Here is a 20,105-nt window from a genome sequence, read left to right on the forward strand (position 1 = left end):
ATAGGGAACCATAATAGACCCAAAATTTCCAAAACCATCCTGAAGGGAAAAAAACCAAACAGGAGGCATAACTCTTCCAGACTTCAGACAATATTACAAAGCTACAGAAATCAAGACAGTGTGGTACTGTACAAGAACAGACATACAGAGCAACAGAACAAAATAGAGAACCCAGAAAGAAACCCAGACACCTACTCTCAATTAATCTTCGACAAAGGAGGCAAGAATTTAAAATGGGAGAAGGGCAGTCTCTTTAGCAAGTCATGCTGGGAAAACTGGTCAGCTGCACGTAAATCAATGCAACTAGTACACACCATGCACAAAAATAAACTCAAAATGGCTTAAAGATTTAAACATAAGACACCATAAAACTCCTAGAAGATAACATTGGCAAAACATTCTCTGACATCAGCCATACAAATATTTTCTTAGGTCAGTCTCCCAAAGCAATAGAAATAAAAACAAAAATAAACCAATTGGAACTAATCAAACTGACAAGCTTTTGCATAGCAAAGGAAACCATTAAAAATAAAGACAACCTACAGAACAGGAAAAAATAGTTTTTAAAAGATGCAACTGGAGTTCCTGTCATGGCACAGTGGAAACAAATCTGACTAGGAACCCTGAGGTTGTGCGTTCTATCCCTGGCCTCGCTCAATGGGTTAAGGATCTGGTGTTGCCGTGAGCTGTGTTGTAGGCTGCAGACACAGCTTGGATCCTGCATTACTGTGGCATAGACCAGCAGCAATAGCTCCAATTGGACCCTTAGCCTGGGAATCTCTATATGCCTCAAGTGCAGCCTTAAAAAGATGCAACTGACAAGAGCCTAATCACCAAAATATACAAATAATTCATATAACTCAACATCAAAAAAACCAAACAACCTAACTGAAAAATGGGCAGAAGACTTGAATAGACATTTCTCCAAAGAAGACATATGTATGGACAACAGGCCCATGAAAAACATTCAACATTACTATTTGAGAAATGCAAATCAAAACTACAGTGAGGTACCACCTCATACCATCATTAGTAAGTCTACAAATAAATGCTAGAGAGGGTGTGGAGAAAAGGGAACCCTCCAATACTGTTGGTGGCAATATAAATTGGTACAACCATTATGGGAAACAGTATGGAGGTACCTCAGAAAACTAAATATAGAGCTACCATATGATCCAGCAATCCCACTCCTGGGCATATACAGACAAAGCACTAATTGAAAAAAATATACGTGCACACCTATTTTCATCGCAGCACTATTCATGATAGCCAAGACATGGAACCAACCTAAATGTCCATCAACAGATGAATGGATTAAGAAGATGTGGAATACATACACAATAGAATACCACTCAGCCATAAAAAAGAACAAAATAATGCCATTTGCAGCAACATGGATGGAACTAGAGACTCTCATACTAAGTGAAGTAAGTCGAAAGGGAAAAAACAAATACCACATGATAGCACTTGTATCTGGAATCTAATATAGGGCACAAATGAACCTTTCCACAGAAAAGAAACAAACTCATGGACATGGAGAACACTCTTGTGATTGCCTATAGGGAGGGGGAAAGAGTGGGAGGCAAACTATTGTATTTGCAGTGGATTAGCAATGTGATTCTGCTGTAGAGCCCAAGGAACCATATTGGATCACTGGTGACAGAACATGATCTAGGATAATGTGAAAAAAAGAATGTTTATGTATGTGTGTAACTGGGTCACTTTGCCGTATAGCAGAAATTGACAGACACTGTAAATCAACTTTAATAAAAAAATTTTAAAAAAGAACTACTTAGGGAGTATTAACAGCAATTAGGATATTTTTATATACAGATTAAAAAAAAAAAAAACCCGCGATGGGTTAACTTAAAGGAAGCTGTTCCAGATAACTTTTCCAGTCCCTTTCAGCTCTCTTAAGTTCAAGACTCCACATCTATGGGCAGAGGGCAATTAGCCTCACCAGGCAGTAAAACCAAATACAAAGAGGTAATAGATGACCCAACAAATCTATATAAACAGAAATAAGAAAAACTTCTGAAATGTTAGTTTCAACTCTAGTGAAACAAATACCTCATTTAAAGGTTTCCTGGCTTCCTGCTGGAATATAAAGGAAACAATTCCTGCAGGGCTCACCTCTGAGAGGACAGATTTTCAACAAAGCTGTTTCAGCCAAGAAATGGAGCCCGTACTATGTTGGAATTCCCTCAGGCAAAGCTGGGAAGCACATCCTAAGATTTTTGCAACATGATAACTTCTGTTATTTATCTCACAGGTTACATCAACTCTGCTGCTGCTTAGTTTGCAAGTCCCCCTTAAGAAAAAATTACCACATTTCAATTCTAAGTGAATGTTAAAATCAGCTTCTCCCTCTTTTTCCTCTTCCTCTTCTTTTCTTCCAAGTGGCTGGTAGCATCAGCAAAAAACATAACTTCGCTTCTTGCCTCGCATTCCCTCTTGAGGAAATCAAGACCTGCCATGTTGAAGCCGATGACATCCTGAGGAACAATACGAGAAACGTTCTCTCACTTGAGCTCCATATGGCAGCAGGCTAGGCCAACTGAAGCTTCACATGTCGTTATTCATTCTTCCCTTGGTTTTTTCCTTGTTTTGTCTACCTGCTCCAACAAAAACCTTATCCTAAATACACGTGTGTCTGGTCAGTGTCACCAGAGAGCACAGCATACTATGCTACCCGTGAGTCACATACACACTAGAATGTTCCCTCCCCTTTCGTATCTTTATAAGGATACTTACCCGGACTTGGCTGACTTTTGAAATAGTTGTTTCCTTTAATTTTTCAATCACTGGCACAAGCATTTGATTGCTTGTGATCTGGCCAAAGTGAATCCTAACAGAAAAAAAATAAAATTAAAAAAAAAAACAAAAACAAAAACAAGTAAGAGGTATGCATGTCACAAGCCTAATGGTTCTGGCTCTACCTATTCCTTCTAGAACTAGCAAACAGACAAGATGTCCAAGCAAAAATCATTTCACCAATCATGGGAATGTAGGAAAGCATCTAGCAAATAAAGCTAAAGAAGTTTCTTCCCGGAGTTTCCGTCGTGGCACAGTGGTTAACGAATCTGACTAGGAACCATGAGGTTGCGGGTTCGATCCCTGGCCTCTCTCAGTGGGTTAAGGATCCGGCGTTGCCATGAGCTGTGGTGCAGGTGGAAGACTCGGCTCGGATCCACTGTTGCTGTGGCTCTGGCGTAGGCTGGCAGCTACACCTCCGATTCGACCCCTAGCCTGGGACCCTCCATATGCCACGGGAGCGGCCCAAGAAATGGCAAAAAGACAGGAAAAAAAAAAAAAAAAAAAAGTTTCTTCCCTATCATTCAGTTTTATATAATAACAATTTGTAAAATACTATCTTCACAGTTGACTCATTTGCAAAGCTGACTTTCCCAACGATCTACCAGGTGTCCACGGATTCTGACAATGGAATTTCTGGAAAGCTCAGAGGGAATGCCAATTCAACAAAGACTTATTAGTATTTCGGAAAAAAAAAAAAAAAAAAGAGATCAAACTCTGACCTAAAGAATCCAGACGCCCTTGATGATTCATGCTCCTTTAACCTCCATGTTCACCCCGCTTACCTGCCACATCTACCTGCAAGCAGGCACCCATCTACTACAACCCTCTGACCTGCTATAAGTATTCACAGTGTTTCTCTTAGAATGAGAAACCCTGATTCAGCAGCACATATGCCACAGCAGTAAGAAATAAATTGTAAATACAGCAACAGAATAATATAAACCTTATCATTGCCCTTCATTTGCTACTATCCTGAAAGAAAAAAGGAATGAAGGGTTAAGGATTGTGAAAACAGACCAGTTTTCCTCTATTTAACTATCTGGTATTGGCTGATCAGTTTCTATTCTGTTTTCCTAATAGCATTTTAAGGAATGTTCAATTTCTCTCTATTCCTGTTCTCTGCTTATAACAGCTTGAGACTAGGGAGCAGAGTGGGAGATAAGAGTATTTCTAAGGCTTTGTAAATATATTTTTCTTGGTTACTTATTAATAAGAATTCTTCAGTGTAAGGACATAATCTAATGAACATATTTTCTTTATGTTCCTTAGTTCCCTTTATATATGCCCCTACTTTTCCATTTGTACCTCTAGAGACCTGGGAAATAAACTGACTCTTCCTTAAAATGCTGTTATAAAATCAAAGCAAAACTACTTAAATAGTTAAAAAGAAACAACACTGAGGCAGACAGGCCATTCAGGGATGGGCTTTTGGCAAATTGGCTAGAGTCAAGAGTCGCTGGCTTAGACTGCAACCTGGAGAACTACCTATGCCTGAGCAAGGCAGTACCTCATATTACTTAAAGAGGTGGCTTAGAGTTCCCGTTGTGGCTCAGCAGTTAGCAAATCTGACTGGCATCCATAAGGATGTGCGTTCAATCCCTGGCCTTGCTCAGTGGGTTAAGGATCCAGCGTTGCTGAGAGCTGTGGTGTAGGTCACAGATGTAGCTCGGATCCTGTGTTGCTGTGGCTCTGGCGTAGGCTGGCAGCCACAGCTCCGATTTAACCCCTAGCCTGGGAATCTCCATTTACCAAGGGTGCGGCCCTAAAAAGATCAAAAAAAAAAAAAAAAAAAAAAGAGGCAGCTCATCATTAACTGCTTTAAGAGTAAGACTAATTCCAAAAGAAAAGAAATAATTTATAGCAGGCAGCACTGAAATTCATAATAGTCTCTAAAACTGAAACATTACATTTCTTAATCTTAAAGCGTGGACAACTTCAGGTAAGGCACTATTGGAGAGTCATGCTAAGGAGACAAGGTATTCTTTGGGAAAGAATGTTACCTGAGGAGAAAGAAGAGGCACCTACACAGAAGTTCAATATCGGAGCCCAGCTGGATAAATTCATTAAAGAGCTTAAGAATGTCTGGGACGTAAGAGAATGGCAGCACAAGCAGAGACTCCTCCAGCTCGCTGAAGAGGGAAAAAAACATTAGAAATGCCACGTTTCTCTTTTTAATTATAGTTGATTTACAATGCTCTGTCAACTCCTGTACAGCAAAGCGACCACGTTATCCATATATATATACATTCTTCTTCTCATATTCTATCATGTCCTAGCACAAGGGATTGGCTATATAGTTCCCTGTGCTCCATAGCAGGATCTCATTGCTTATCCATTTGAAATGTGATAGTTTGCATCTACTAACCCCAAACTCCCAGTCCATCCCACTCCCACCCTCTCTCCTTTGGCAGCCACAAATCTGTTCTCTATGTCCCTGACTGTGTTTCTGTTCTGTAGATAGGTTCATCTGTGCCATATTTTAGAATCCACAAATCATATGGTATTTATCTCTTCCTGACTTACTTAGTATGAGAGTCTCTAGTTCCATTCATGTTACTGCAAATGGCAATATATTTTTTATGGCTGAGTGGTATTCCATTGTGTATATGTACCATATCTTAATCCAGTCATCTGTCGATGGACATGTAGGTTCTTTCCATGTCTTGGCTATTGTGAATATGGTGCATGTATCTTTTTGAATGAAAGTTTTATCTGGATATATGCCCAGGAGTGGGATTGCTGGAGCATAGGATAGTTTTATATTTAATTTTCTGAGGAACCTCCATACTGTTTTCCATCACGGTTGTACCAATTTATATTCCCACCAATGGTGAAGGAGGGTTTCCTTTTCTGCATACCCTCTGCAGCACTGAAATACCACATTTCTTAACATGGTCAATTTCAAAATCTCTTCCCCTCCTCTCCTATTCTTTTCTTCTACTTTTATACTTGACTAGATGTTACCCATTCAAGAGTTAAATATTCATCTATATTCTAGAGGGTTCTCTCTTTGATTTTTTTTTTTTTAAAACTTAGTATTTTCACCTACTTGATTCATTTTGTAGGCATGGTAGGAGAATCTAAGTTTGGTTTTGTTTTGTTTTTTTCTTCAGATAACCAATTTCTTCCAAGTCTTTTGTTGAATATCCCATCTTCATATGCTTTTACCATTTGAGTCCTATATAATAGTCTATTGATGACTGATTCTGACAACAATCCTGTATTATTCTAATTTTGCTATTTTGTATAGTTTTTTAAATCTAGGAGAACAGCTTTTTGTTCTGGCTTTGGTTTGTTTTACTTTTCTTGAGCCAGTTCTGTTGTCATTTCATCAATTCTAATTAGAACTCTCAAGATGATTTCAATTGAGATCACAAACCTATAGATTAGTGTAAGAAAAATCTCTTAAACATAGAATTTTTCCATCTAGGAATGCATTATACCTCCATTAATCTAAATTCTCTTTTATATTTCTCTAACAAAGCATCATTAACTCAGATAGGTCCTATTTATTTCTTATAAGAGATATAAAACAGTTAACTCTCAGTAGGTCAAACTCAAAATCCAAAGATAAATCACAAGGAACATTATTCTAGGAGTTCCCATTGTGGCACAGTGGAAACGAATCTAAATGGTTTCTACAAGGATGCGGGTTCCATACCTGAACCAGGGGACCCCACCACCCCTTGTTCAGTGGGTGGGGGATCTAGCATTGCCATAAGCTATAGCATAGGTTGCAGACACAGCTCAGATCCTGTGTTGCTGTGGCTGTTGCAGAGGCCAGGAGCTGTAGCTCCAATTCAACCCCTAGCCTGGGAACTTCCATATGCTGAGGCTTTGGCCCTTAAAAAAAAAAAAAAAAAAGATTCTAAAAACAAGTGACAAAAAAACATTAAATGTTCTTAAAAACCAGTAAGAGAAACTATCTAAAGCACAAAAGTAGGAAACTAAAAATTCATAGGAAAAAATGCAAATGGCTAACAAATATAATAATCACTGACTAGTTATTAGGCTGCAAATTAGAACCTTAATACCAAAGTAAAATAATCAATATTAGTGATGAAGACTTCTATATAAAGGTGTTCACAGAAGCAGTATAGATAATAGCAAAAAAATGCAACACTATATGTGCAATGAAATATTTTGAATTAATTCAATGATGTGTTTTTGAAGAATATTACTAACATGAGTAAATGCTCAGGAAATATTCTGTGAAAAAGGACAGCTATAAAGACGTATTACGGTACGAGTGTAACTGTGTATGGATACAGAGAATAAGCCAAAGGAAATACACAATAAAAAATAGTAACCATTGGTATGTCTGACTGAATTTATAGATGATTTTATTACCTATGATGTAAAGTAGCATTGCCCTTCATTTGTCCTTAAAAAGTTATCTCCCCTCATATTTTAGGAGGAGACTCCTTGTTCTAATTTAAAAAGAACATTATAATAAATTGTTTTCCATCAAAATTCTGACATAGTTAAACCTCTAAGGAAGATAACCATCAATTATAAGGTCCATTTAACTCATGTTCAGCTAGGCAATTGGTAAATGGCATTACCTGCCAATTTATAACAATCATGCATGGACTCACCTTGACTTGATTCCTTTAAAAATCTCCAACACATAAGCTGAAGGCTATAAAGGAAGCATAATAGCATCAGTGATACCCTTGGTTTCTACTGAAGCTCTCTAATTTCCATCTAAAAAACCAGGGGTCCCTCTCTTTCTCATGAGAAACCATGTATAAAAATGGCACTAGGTGAGTGGGCCTAGACTGAGTCAGCTTTGGGTTCACAATCCAGCTCTGCCACTTACCAGCTGTTCTCCCCTCAATTTCTAAGTTGGGACAATGTCCTATCTATAAAATGAAGACACACTGACTCGTGTTATTATTGACATGCAAATGAAGTACTGAGAAACTAAAGATCAGATACTGTCCCATTACTCTCCCTCTCTCCCCCTGATTGATATTTTATCAACTTTTCCTCCAAAAACTTCAGTTTCAGTGAAGAGACTCTTCAGAGGGCTTTGGATACTGAATATAAATAAGCACTAAAAAACAGAGGACTAATCTAGTCCAACCAAAAAGGATGAATTGGAAGATATACTAAAATGGTCCTTTTGAAATACAAAATACCCTAGAGGATTCCAACGTTTAAGAGAGATTTTTAACAAAGTATTTCCCAATACATCCATCTTCAAATCATAATGCCTCTCCAATTTCTCTCTTGTGCCTAAAGGTAGCCTTTGAGTAACCAAAGGGAAGCCGTTAGACATTCTACTCACAGAGATATTGCCGTAAGCCATCAGGATGGGGTTGATGGGAAGAGGAACCTATGAAAAAGTTATTAAATGCAGTCATTAAAAAATAAGCCTTTGATAGCACTTAGCATAGGCAGGGTCATAACAGTATGCTAGTTTTGAAAAGAGAGACCCTAATGACTGACCCTAAAATTAAAAGAACTATCAGGCCTTTTAGTTTCAATACTGCTTATGAATGAGTCTGGGCAATAGATTTCACCTATAAATCTGAAATGGTTACCCTGCCTCTCAAACTAATGCAGGAACTTGAGTTTCGAAGTTAATATGATAATCACCTCAATCTAAAATTTCCTACCCTTCACCTTTTATTTAGACAAAACTTTCTTCCTCTCAGTTTCTCCATCCTTTCTTCTAATGTTTAAATTAGAAAAGATTCTACTGGAGTTCCTAGTGTGGTTCAGCGGGTTACAAACCCGACTAGTATCCAGGAGGAGGTGGGTCTGATCCCTGGCCTCACTCGGTGGGTTAAGGATCCACTGTTGCCATGAGCTGCACTGTAGATTCCAGACACGTCTCGGATTTGGTGTTGCTGTGGCTGTGATATAGGCCGGCAACTGCAGCTCTGATCCAACCAACCCCTCGCCTGGGAACTTCCAAATGCTGCAGGTGCGGCCCTGAAAAAGAAAAGCAGGGGGAGAAAAAAAGAGAGAGAGAAAAGATTCTATTACATTTATCTCATTTCCTGATCTGAGTTAATAAATCCCCCAATCATTTCCCCCCCCTCAGGGATTATCTATATTTGTAAATGCTTCTCAGAACATAACTTAATGGACTGTCTTACCTCTTTCCCTGCAGCTTTACAAATGGCTTTGTGTTCTCTCATTTTTGCAGTTTCTTCTCGATAGAGCTCAATGGCCTCCATGATCCTCTCAGCCTATACAGATGACGACAAAGGACAGAAACCACAACCCACTCATCATCCCATAACACTGCAAAGATGAAGTTACCATATGCAATAGCTTGAGTCAGTTTAATAAAGATGGGCCAGTAGGTGCCAAACAGCATCTAAAGATATCTGTGGGTTTTTTTTTTCTTCTTTATTTTACAGGGAGGAGCCTCCATGTCATGGATTCAGATACAAGTCCTAAGAGGACACCCTGAGTAGGGCAGCTCCCAGGAACACCTGAGAGATGCCACTTTCAGGAGTTCAAGCCTCCCTTTCTAGAAACGATGCACAGATTAAACAGATTCAGCACTACTCCTGTCCTTGGTGGAGGAAGACAGAAGTTATAATCTTTGTCTCAAAATTTCATCACATTGTTGCCACAAAAGGGCTACTTGGTTGGGACCCTATTTATTTTTCTTATTATTATTAGGTTTTTTTTGGTTTTGTTTTGCTTTTTAGGGCCACACTCACGGCATATGGAGGTTCCCTGGCTAGGGTTCAAATCAGAGCTACTGCTGCCGGCCTACACCACAGCCACAGCCATGCCAGATCCGAGCTGCATCTGTGACCTACACCACAGCTCACAGCAACGCTGGATCCTTAACCCACTGAGTGAGGCCAGGGATTGAACCCGCAACCTCATGGTTCCTAGTTGGATTTGTTTCCACTGCGCCACAACGGGAACTCCAGGACCCTATTTAACAGTGAGATATCACATTTTCTATCAACTTACTGCTTTGATGGTTTCAATGGTCTTCTTTCCAGTAAAGTAATTGTCACCTTGAGTCTCTCCCGGAACCTGCCAGAAGCAAAAAGATCTTTGAACAATATTGTTGACAGGTGTTAAAGAGCCAATAATTACTCTTATATCCAGAAATAAACATACATTACTATGTTATTTTTTAATTTTTTACCTGTGGCATATGGAAGTTCCCAGGCTAGAGGTCCAGTCAGAGCTATAGCTGCTGGCCTGTGCCACAGCCACAGCAGCGCCAGATCTGAGCTGCGTCTGAGACCTACACCACAGCTCATGGCAACACTGGATCCTTAACCCACTGAGCAAGGCCAGGCATCAGATCTGCATCCTCATGAATACTAGTTGGGTTCATTTCCACTGAGCCATGACGGGAAAGCCCTACATTACTGTTGTGATGACTGTAACATGGTATTACCACCTACCATCAACTGAGTACTTAGTAAATACTAAGTAAAATAACAGACACTATGTTAAGTATTTTATATGCATTTTCATAAGGATATCCTGTTCTACACATTTAAAGAGAATGCCCAAATTCTCAAATTTTTTTTCTGATTTTTGTTTTAAAGTGAACAATTCTCTGAAGCCTCCTTAAAAAAAAAAAGCCAGAATAACAGTCATTCAATGCCAAACCCAGCCAATCATTTGTCTCATAAAATCAGGATATACAGCTGAATTCAGAAGGACTACACAGATTCCTCCCCATATCAGCTGCTGATGACTTCAGTATTTGGCCCCAATTCTAATTCCACTGCAGTCTTAAAATTACAGTAAGTTCCAATAAGATAATTACAAGGCACAATCTGAGGGTCCCAAAAGATTTTCTTTTTAGGGTTGCCCCATAGCATATGGAACTTCCTGGGATAGGGGTCGAATCTGAGCTGCAGCTGCAGGCCTACGCCACAGCCACAGCAATGCCAGATCCATGCTGCATCTGTGACCTTCGCGGCAGCCTGCAGCAACGCCAGATCCCTAACCCACTCACTGAGCAAGGCCAGAGATCGAACCCACATCCTCACAGAAACTATGTTGGGTCCTTAACCTTCTGAGTGACAACGGGAACTCTGGTTCCAAAAGATTAACTTACTGCGGGTTGGTCTTCTTTGGCCACACTCTCCTCATATTCTGCTTCCCTTTGCTGCCAAGAGACAGATACAATTAATTTCAAAGGAAAAAACATGGTCCCTACACGAAGTGGAATGAGACAGTGAGGACGTGCTTTTTTCAAAATCTAACCCTTCAATGGCATCTCTGTCTCTGCCCAGCTGCCAAGGTGGCATAAGCAGTCCTGGAAAGATCTATCTCCGGGAGGCCCTGGACTTGTGCGGCCTGAGGTGTCACAGCACTGGACGGGAAACTCCAGCTGGGACCGCGTCTTCGGCCCTCATCCCCACCCACCAGCACATCTGTAACCCAGCCCGAGGTCCTTACCATCTCCCTTTCTTCCTCGAGGATAAGAGGCTCCCTTGTTCTCTCCCAGAGTCTCAGAGATTTGTCATGGGATGATGACACAACGTAGTCTCCACTGGGGCTTACGGCCAGACACCATATTTCCTGGTGATGCCCCTGGAGAGAGAAAGAACAAAAGCAAAAATCCTGAGTAAGAAAATCTGTTCACAAACTGCTACCTGCTTACGTCAGCGGGAGGTCAACACTCGGTCTTAAGTTCTTCGGTACTGAGTGGAAAACAGAGTAGGCGAGAGGTTACCTCCAAAGTCTGGACGTGTTCAAATTTGTCTGCATCCCACTGCTTAATCTTACGGTCTTTCCCAGCAGTGAAGAAGAGGTGAGACTTGGGTACGAACTTGAGGTACATCACACTGAAAGGGGAGACAGCTCCACGTTACCAAAAGGAGTCCTACACACATAAATAGCTTTCAAACAGCTAGAGTGTCTCATTATTTGTATTTTAGAATCTTTAATTTCTGACTGAGAACAGTAAGTAATAGACACACATGCTCCCAGGAAATGATACTTACAGGTGACTCAACAGGGGGTCTTTGAAAAGATGGCACCTACCTGTCGTCATGTGCAAAGAGAGACTTGTGGCAGTCCCCAAAGTCCAAGCCCCAGATCTTCACGTTCCTGTCGGCAGAGCCGGTTGCTATCAGTGCTCCATCCTAGAGGAGAAGTCAAACATTACTTGATTATCTGGAACTTTGTAAGTAGGTGGAGAAAAGCTAACCAGAACATTTATCCCCTTTCTTTCAAAAATATTAGTGTCAGTGTCAAAAAATTCATTCCATCTCTCCCCAGAGCACCTACATCATTGCTTTGACCTACAGATCTACTTAAGAAGCTTGTAAAGTGAGCAAGAACTCTGGCTTAGACGTTTGGCACTGCTACAGGGTAGTGTTATGCCTTGATGTAGGTTATCTGCTTACTTTGTCAAACTGAAAAAGAAAAAAGAATCTCTGATGGGTCATAGGGTTTGTAGGAAGGAAAGAATGAGGCTGGGAAAGAATGTACTAGAATGTTTACGACTTAGCCTTTTAAGCCATGCTGCCTATCACAATTTCCCTTATCTTTCCTATTTCATCACCTAGTTCAAATGGTTATCAACATAATGAGAAAACTGAAAATATTTTTCAACATCAATTCACTCTGTTAACATGCCGATGGCAGACAGCTAGAGCATGGGGCCAACTCCTTTCATACAGACGAGATACTGTTTTTAAATATATACTGCCACTTCTAATCATAACTAAGACACTGCAAAAACTATGACCTTTGATAGTCACACACATTGCAAAACACCATAAATACTGTAAAGCTCCATTTTCCTTACAAACGTCATCCTTCAGAACAAAGAGATGCCTTTTGAAAAGTCTTTCATACTTTAGGATGCTCTACCAATTATTTTAGATAAAAAAATACTCTTTCAGAATCCAAAACAGGGACTTAATTATGAGGATTAATTCAGAATTGCCAAATATTCTGAAAGCATTAAAGTCACATATTTAAAGTAAAATTACAATACATATTTTATATACTTTTTTAAGACAGTCGGTAATACAATACACTGAAAAGCACTAAAGTGAAGCAATCAGGCCAAGAACGAAAAGTTTTAAAAAAAGACAGCTTGTTCCTGAGACAGTATTTAAATTTTACTTACGTAAGAGATATCCATGCATATAACAGGCAGTTTGTGTCCATACAGTGAGAGAAAAAACTAAACATTAAAAGAAAAGAATATAAATAACTTATGTCTGCCTATAAATAGGCACACTTTATTAGCTGTAGATCTAAAACCTAACTTTAAAATACAATGCTAGACACTGTTCTGGATTGCTTTATGTCTGTATTTTCAAAGACAGACCGACCAGTGAAGGCAGCTTGCACCCATTTCTAGCATACAAATCCTGCCTGCAACCTGCCAAGAACCCTGCAATTCAGCAGAGCCAGGGCTGTCCCAAAAGCCTACCGCCCAATCAGAATACAGCACAGAGACGTTCTCTGGATCTCTTCGCTGATAAGTCTCTGGGGCACTTGTTTCACAACAATATTTCCAGGCCCAATCCACTCCTACCAAGACCCTGGGCACAGAGCCCAGTAATCTATATATTTTTAAAAGCAACCCCAATGATCCTGATGTACAGCCAAGCATGGAATCACTGCCTAGGACACCTAGCAATGCTTTTAAAACTATTGGCTACAATAGGATTTTGTCTTCAGATGTTCTAAACATATGAAATGAAATATAACTTGCTTTAAACAAAATTTATGAACCAAAAGGATCATTTTAAAACGTTAGTATTCTTAGTGTACTTGCAATGTTTTGATAACACACGCAAATTTTTAGAAAACATACCACTGCTGGGGTCAGTTAAAGCCACCTCTTCATAGTCTCAAGGTCAGTCAAAGGGAAAAAATACTCCCAAGTGTAACCACTGTACCTTTAAAGTATCAACATAGAAAATTTTCACAGTGCAGTCCAGCAAAGACACAGCCAACAGCTTTTGATTGGGAGAGTAACTGACACACAGAACTTCTTCATCTAGTTGCAGGGTTCGAGTTTGCTTCACAGAAAGCCTAACATCACAGAAAGTATCAAGAAAAATAGTAAGTACTCTACAAAGACAAACCAAAATTCAAAGAACCCCCTGGAGCTCAACAGAAATACACATGTCCAAAGCCCTTGTAGTGGCTCCCCATTGTCACTCCAAAAAAAAAAAAAAAAAAAAAGACACAAAAAATATCTACTGACCTCTTCTGGGTACTGTTTTCATCTTTTACCAACTCAAAATCCCAGAACTTGACAGATTTATCTGCACCGCCTGTCACAAAGCCACGCTGAAAATCAAATGACATTTCTGTTTAAAAAAAATATTTTGTACAGAAACCTTGATAAGACACATGAAAATAGCGTAAGACATTTTTTTCTTCTTTTTTGGCCAAGCCATGGCATGTGCAGTTCCCAGGCCAGGGATCAGATCTGCGTCACAGTTCTGACCCACAACTGTGGCAATTCAGATCCTTTAATCCACCGTGCTGGGCCAGGGATTGAACCTATTCCTTTGAAGGGGGCTGAATCGGAGCTACAGCTGCTGGCCTATTCCACAGCCACGGCCATTGCAGGATCCGAGATGTGCCTGCGACCTAAAGCACAGCTCACAGCAACGCCAGGCCCCGACCCACTGAGTGAGGCCAGGGATCAAACTGGCATCTTGGTGGATAAAAGATTCACTTCCGCTGCAAAACGGGAACTCTCTCCAAGACCATTTTTATTTAATGGCCTGGGAGAAGAAGAAATGCAGTTTTCCCTTAACCCTTTTCATTGCTCTTTTGGGACTGCTGTTACAGATCTTATTTGAGAACTCTGAGCAGAGACTAATAACAGATGATAACTGGTATAAATTTCTAGTTATAGTTTAGTTCAGCATCAGCAAGAAAAGACTCAGTGGACACTGCGGTATTCTTACGCCACTGAAGACAGCAACAGTCAAGAGAATTTGCTAGGAAGTATTAACATAGTTTGAAAAATAGACTGGATAATCTAAATAAGTTTGTTCAAAGTCATTTTCCTCAGAAGGGTATAAATTTATTCCTGCAATGTCCGTGCTTAAACTATGTTCAAATTTTTTCAATAGCAAGAAAATTGGTCTTATCAGATGTAGTGTCAGTGTAAAGTATAAAGGACGTGGAGTCAGAAAACTAGATCTCAAATGTTTCCTCTGCCATTTCGGAGGTTTGAAACACAGGAAAATGACTTTATAATGATCTTTAGTGTTGCTGCCATGATAAAGACTACCTAGTTCACAAAACAAAACAATAAAGGACACGCTGAATGTTGAAAACACTTCAGAAAAGAGAACACCCTACAAAATGCAAGATGTTACTACTATTTAAATTTTAAACGCTGTTTCACTTCTCACCCCAGATGGCATTACCCCGTCTACATTCCAGATTCTGTGTTTTGGTTTTTTTTTCCCCAAAAAAATGTACTTTCAGTGAGTGAAAGTCTGCCACCATTGAAAATATTCAAATAAACGAATGGGCCACAATCTCTTAAGGTGAGAAATATTTCAAAATGTTCTAAGCAAAAGCACCACTACTGGAATAAGCATACGGTTCTCCACTGTTACTGACCTGAAAAGGCTCAAGGATTTACTAAACTCGTACAGTCACAGATGTATGGACTAAAAGGAGATCAGAAAAGTCTACTCTATCCTCTGCATGGTGTTGCCCGAGGAAATATTTTCTTGTAAGAAGCATCACAAACCACTGTTAACAAGTCATGAGGGTAATAAGCAATTTGATATCATGGAGCTGATGCTCAATAGCAGCTGAATTCAATCATAATAATGGCAGTTCATATTATCAGGCACAGGCTATGAAACCACATATCAAATACAAAGATTAGACATAAAGTGGGCTTCTTTTAAAGAAACCCTAAGAAAAATCCTTGTTAGGCAGCAATCAACTTGATATAAGATATAGTGGGAGTTCTTGTTGTGGTTCAATAGTAACAAACTCGACTAGTATCCATGAGAACGCAGGTTCCATCCTGGCTTCACTTGGTGGGTTAAGGATCCAGTGTCGATGTGGTGGATGTGGTGTGGGTCAAAGTCGTGGCTCAGATCTGGCGTTGCTGCGGCTGTGGTGTAGGCAGGAGGCTACAGCTGTGATCCAACCCCTGGTCTGGGAACTTACATATGCTATGGGTGCAGCCCTAAAGAGACAAAGAAAAAAAAAAAACACCAAAGAAAGACAGAAGAAGAGCAGCCCGAGTACTCAGTCTGAATCTTAGCATCTGGTTTAGTTACCTGATCGGGAGAGAGAGACAAGGACCACAAAGCTCCATCATGTGCATCTACTGTCTCCAGCAGATTTCCTGAGGCCAAGTCATAAAGCTGCAGCTTTCCTGTCTATGGAAGATACAAAATGAGAGACCCACATACCCACAACCTCCACGATTCACTTCTACGCACTTTCATAGCCGTGCAGCAACAATGCGGCCAACTCTCAGGACATTGCAAGCCCTGTACTTTCCATGTGAATAAATGCTGTGAAACCCCCTACTGACATGTTGGGGTGATCCTAGCAGGATTGCTATGCTGCAGAGTGTGGAACAGGACAACCTTGTTAGTCCTGGACTCTTGTCACTGTCACTGGTTTCCCAAGTTCAAAAGGGAAATACCATGGCCATGGGCATATCAGAATAAACATAATAGGAAACTTAAAAATTTAATCAACCCTTTCAGTGGACTGTCCTCTATGGCAATTGGCTTAATCAACTCTTCTCCAGCTAGATTTGATTTCTTCCTTTACAACACACTGATAATGAGAGACAGAAATCTACCTACAATGCTAGGAAGGGCAATGAACTCACTCAATGCTGTGGTCATTGTGACCACAGAACACACATAGCAGCAAAGCCTGCTCTAGGAAGAGCCTGTGCACATGGGGTGGGAAGAGCATAAGGTGGAAGACTTGAGTCCCAGAGCTGCCTGATGGTGTGACTGGGTAAATATATCTCCATGAGCCTGGTGTTCCATCTGAAAAACAGAGTTTATATCACCAATGTCTCCAAGCTTTTGTAGGGGATAACTGAGAGAATCTACATTAATGACCTAGCACAAAGACTAGGTTATGGATTGTATTTGAGTCATTCGAAGAGTCTCTGAAGCAATTTGCAGTGTTTTCCCAACAGCAAATATTGGGTGGATATCTGTTGGAAGAATGAATGAAAAATGCGGGAAACTTCTAACAGAAATTTAATGCTCTTTCCCTGACATTGACCCTAAAATCTCGCCAATTGATTTTTTACCCCTTCTGCTGGGCAAAAAAATAACCATTATGATAATAGAGGTTTTCAAATAAAATAATCATGCACATATGGCAATGGCAAATGCTAGTCAGGCACTTTTCAAAACATTCCACAGACCTTCTTTCACTTTAATCCTTCGACTTCTGCTACCAGCTCTGATCTCTTACTTCTTTGCTGGGAGCCGGTCGCTGTGCTAAGGGCTTTGCAGAGTGTGCAGGAGATTATTTACATCATTTTACAGGAAAAAACCGAGGCTTAGAGGGTTGAGTAACTTGCCCAAAGGTCTCACAGCTAGTGAGTGGAAGGGCTGGGATTTAAACCTAGGTCCATCTGGTGCAAAAGCTCATCCCGTTATACAGATAAGGCAGCACACGAAGAGAAATCATGCGACTTGCTCCAAATCGCCCATTTCCTAAGAGGGAGAATCTGAATCCAAACCCAAATCCATGTATGTTTATTCCCTCACGGCTGTCTCCCAGTCTGATTAGCAGCTGAGGACTTGGTCACTCAGTCTGTCTTTACTGAATGCTTCTTTCTACCATGCGTGATGCTGGTACACAACCTATTTTATCCTTTGTCTTCTCAAAAACACAATTACATAAATGCTCATAAAAAGATGCATGAAAGGCTGATTGTCATAATGTTAATGACAAGTTATCTCAGGGTCAGGATTTTAATTTCCTTCCCCATAATTTGACATAAGGTTTCGCTTAAAAAAAAAGAAAAACGTAAAAAAATAAAAACCTCAAAAAAGGGCAATGAACTAACCCCTCTCATATTATTTGGCTCTAATACATTTCCCATATGCTCAAAAAGGAAGCTGACTTCTCAAACAACTTTAAGAAAACTGAGTAGAAAAGTCCCCCAAATCCAAGAAAAGATCTGTTTACCTTTGTTCCTATGACCACCTGCCGATCACCAGGTACAAAGAAGGAGCAAAGTGCATACTCGCAGGTCATCGTGCGAATACACTGTAGCGTGGATCTGTGGAGAGAGAAGGAATAAAGAAAGAACGCCTACATCAGGAGAACCTGCTTCTCCACCTAAGAGGTCAGCATGTGTGCTGAACACAAACTTAGCCTCACGGAGTGATCCGCATGCGAGAGGACCTCTTCTGAATCGCTCCTGGCTTCTTAGAGTCAAAGGAAGAAAGAGTAAATGGCACCTAACTTTCTTGGGGGCTCCCAATCCTAAGAGACAGATTCTATAAAACAAGGCTGAGGAGTTCCCGTTGTGGCGCAGTGGTTAACGAATCCGACTAGGAACCATGAGGTTGCGGGTTCGGTCCCTGCCCTTGCTCAGTGGGTTAACGATCCGGCGTTGCCGTGAGCTGTGGGGTAGGTCGCAGACGCGGCTCGGATCCCCTGTTGCTGTGGCTCTGGCGTAGGCCGGTGGCTACAGCTCCGATTCGACCCCTAGCCTGGGAACCTCCATATGCCGCGGGAGCGGCCCAAGAAATAGCAACAACAACAACAACAACAACAAAAAAAGACCAAAAAAAAAAAAACAAGGCTGAGAAGAGCATCTTAAAAGAGCCCCCATCTCTCACTCTGAAGAAGTACGTGAACCCTGAAGATTGGAAGTCTAATTAGCATATTATGTCCCTGCAAGCAAAGTTCATCTTATTAAGCCATAAACATTCATCCATCCAACAAATATGTATCAAATGCCCACTTCCTTCAACACCTACTGAACACCAGGTACTGTTCTAGGTGCTAGAGATAGAACAGTCAATTTAATAGAGGAGGCCCGATCTCATAAAGCTTAGCAGCCTCTGGAAATGAGACAGATATTGCCGTATCAGGTGAGAGCAGGTGCCATGGAGAAACGATGCTGGGGGGAGGAAATGAAGAATGCAAGGGTGGGAAGGGGACAACAGGTTGGCATGAGGTGAGATGGCAGAGGGATAGCCTGCAGCCACAAGGGGAAGTCAGTTCCAGGCAGAAAGAAGAGGCAGCACAACCTCAATGACATAGGCACGTCCTCGCTGTGTTCAAGGACTAACAAAAAAAGCCAGTGGGGCTCTGATGGAGCAGAAGGGGAGGGTGGTAAGAGACAAGGTCTGTGAGGACCATGCTTCTGGTCAGCGTGAGACGGTGCTCCTGAAAGTGATAAAATGTTCATCATAAAAAAGCTTACACTGGCTGCTGTGTTGAGAACAGACTACAAAGGAGCAAGCAAGGAAGCATGGAGACCAGTCAGGAGTCCAGAGATGACAGAGCTTTGGACAGGGTGGTGGCCATGCAGGTGAGATGTGGTTGAATTCCTGGTAAATTCTGAAGGTGGAACTGACAGGATCTGCTGATGAACTGGACAGTGTGAGAGAGAATCAAGAATGGCTACAAGGATTTGGGCTAGAACTCCAGGAAACTAATTACTACTCTGGGAAAGTCTGGAGTTCCCTTCATGGCTCAATGGTTAATAAACCCGACTAGGATCCATGAGGATGCAGGTTCGATCCCTGGCCTTGCTCAGTGGTTTAGGGATCTGGTGTTGCCGTGAGCTGTGGAGTAGGCTGCAGACGAGGCTTGGATTCCACGTGGCTGTGACTGTGGTATATGTCAGCAGCTGTAGCTCCGATTCGACCCCTAGCATGGGAACCTCCATTGTGCCACAGATGCGCCCTAAAAAGCAAACAAATAAGATAATAAAAAATTAAAAAAAATAAGCTGGGGAAGTCTGTAGGAACAGCAGGTGGGGAGACTGCTGGAGAAATGAAGATCACAAGTATGGGTTTGGGATTTTGAGAGGCCTAATGAGACATCCAAGGGGTGATAAGAGGATGTGGGTCCATGACTGATGTCCAGGGAGAAGCCCGGGCTAGAGAGAGAAACTCGTGCCTCACCAGCATGGAGAAAGCCACTTTCCACAGGTCACAGAAAGCGAGGACGGGAGGAGAAAAGGTCCAAAGACGCTGCACTGCACTCCACCCGCGAGAGGTCAGCGGGGGAAGAAGGGTGCAGCCAAGACCGAGAACAAACGGCTAGAAGGGGAAGCAGTGAAAGTCAAAGAAAGTGCTTCCAAGAGGAGAAAAGTTATCGACTGA

At 41.1% G+C, this 20,105-nt stretch overlaps 1 protein-coding gene across 3 annotated transcripts in view; it reads right to left on the reverse strand.

Annotated features, from left to right (window-relative positions):
• Positions 1-1,740: 1,740 nt before the first annotated feature.
• The window catches only part of WDR3 (WD repeat domain 3), a 37,205-nt gene continuing 18,840 nt past the window's right edge, over positions 1,741-20,105 (reverse strand). For all 3 annotated transcript variants that reach the window (XM_021089970.2, XM_021089971.2, XM_085023444.1), the window contains 16 exons: positions 17,950-18,043; positions 16,056-16,157; positions 13,997-14,082; positions 13,686-13,821; positions 12,905-12,961; positions 11,809-11,909; positions 11,498-11,609; positions 11,221-11,355; positions 10,877-10,927; positions 9,766-9,831; positions 8,928-9,020; positions 8,111-8,158; positions 7,416-7,459; positions 4,818-4,946; positions 2,755-2,848; positions 1,741-2,495 (listed from right to left, as the gene is read on the reverse strand). In XM_021089970.2, the coding sequence (XP_020945629.2) occupies positions 2,340-2,495; positions 2,755-2,848; positions 4,818-4,946; positions 7,416-7,459; positions 8,111-8,158; positions 8,928-9,020; positions 9,766-9,831; positions 10,877-10,927; positions 11,221-11,355; positions 11,498-11,609; positions 11,809-11,909; positions 12,905-12,961; positions 13,686-13,821; positions 13,997-14,082; positions 16,056-16,157; positions 17,950-18,043 (1,504 nt within the window). In that variant the 3' untranslated portion in view covers positions 1,741-2,339. The remainder of the gene's footprint in view (positions 2,496-2,754; positions 2,849-4,817; positions 4,947-7,415; positions 7,460-8,110; positions 8,159-8,927; positions 9,021-9,765; positions 9,832-10,876; positions 10,928-11,220; positions 11,356-11,497; positions 11,610-11,808; positions 11,910-12,904; positions 12,962-13,685; positions 13,822-13,996; positions 14,083-16,055; positions 16,158-17,949; positions 18,044-20,105) is intronic.

This window comes from Sus scrofa, chromosome 4, assembly GCF_054392235.1.
Source record: "Sus scrofa isolate SSC_HxYL_T2T_F1_AM1 chromosome 4, Sscrofa_HxYL_maternal_Yorkshire_Landrace_v2.0, whole genome shotgun sequence".
In the NCBI taxonomy this organism is placed as follows: Eukaryota; Metazoa; Chordata; class Mammalia; order Artiodactyla; family Suidae; genus Sus; species Sus scrofa.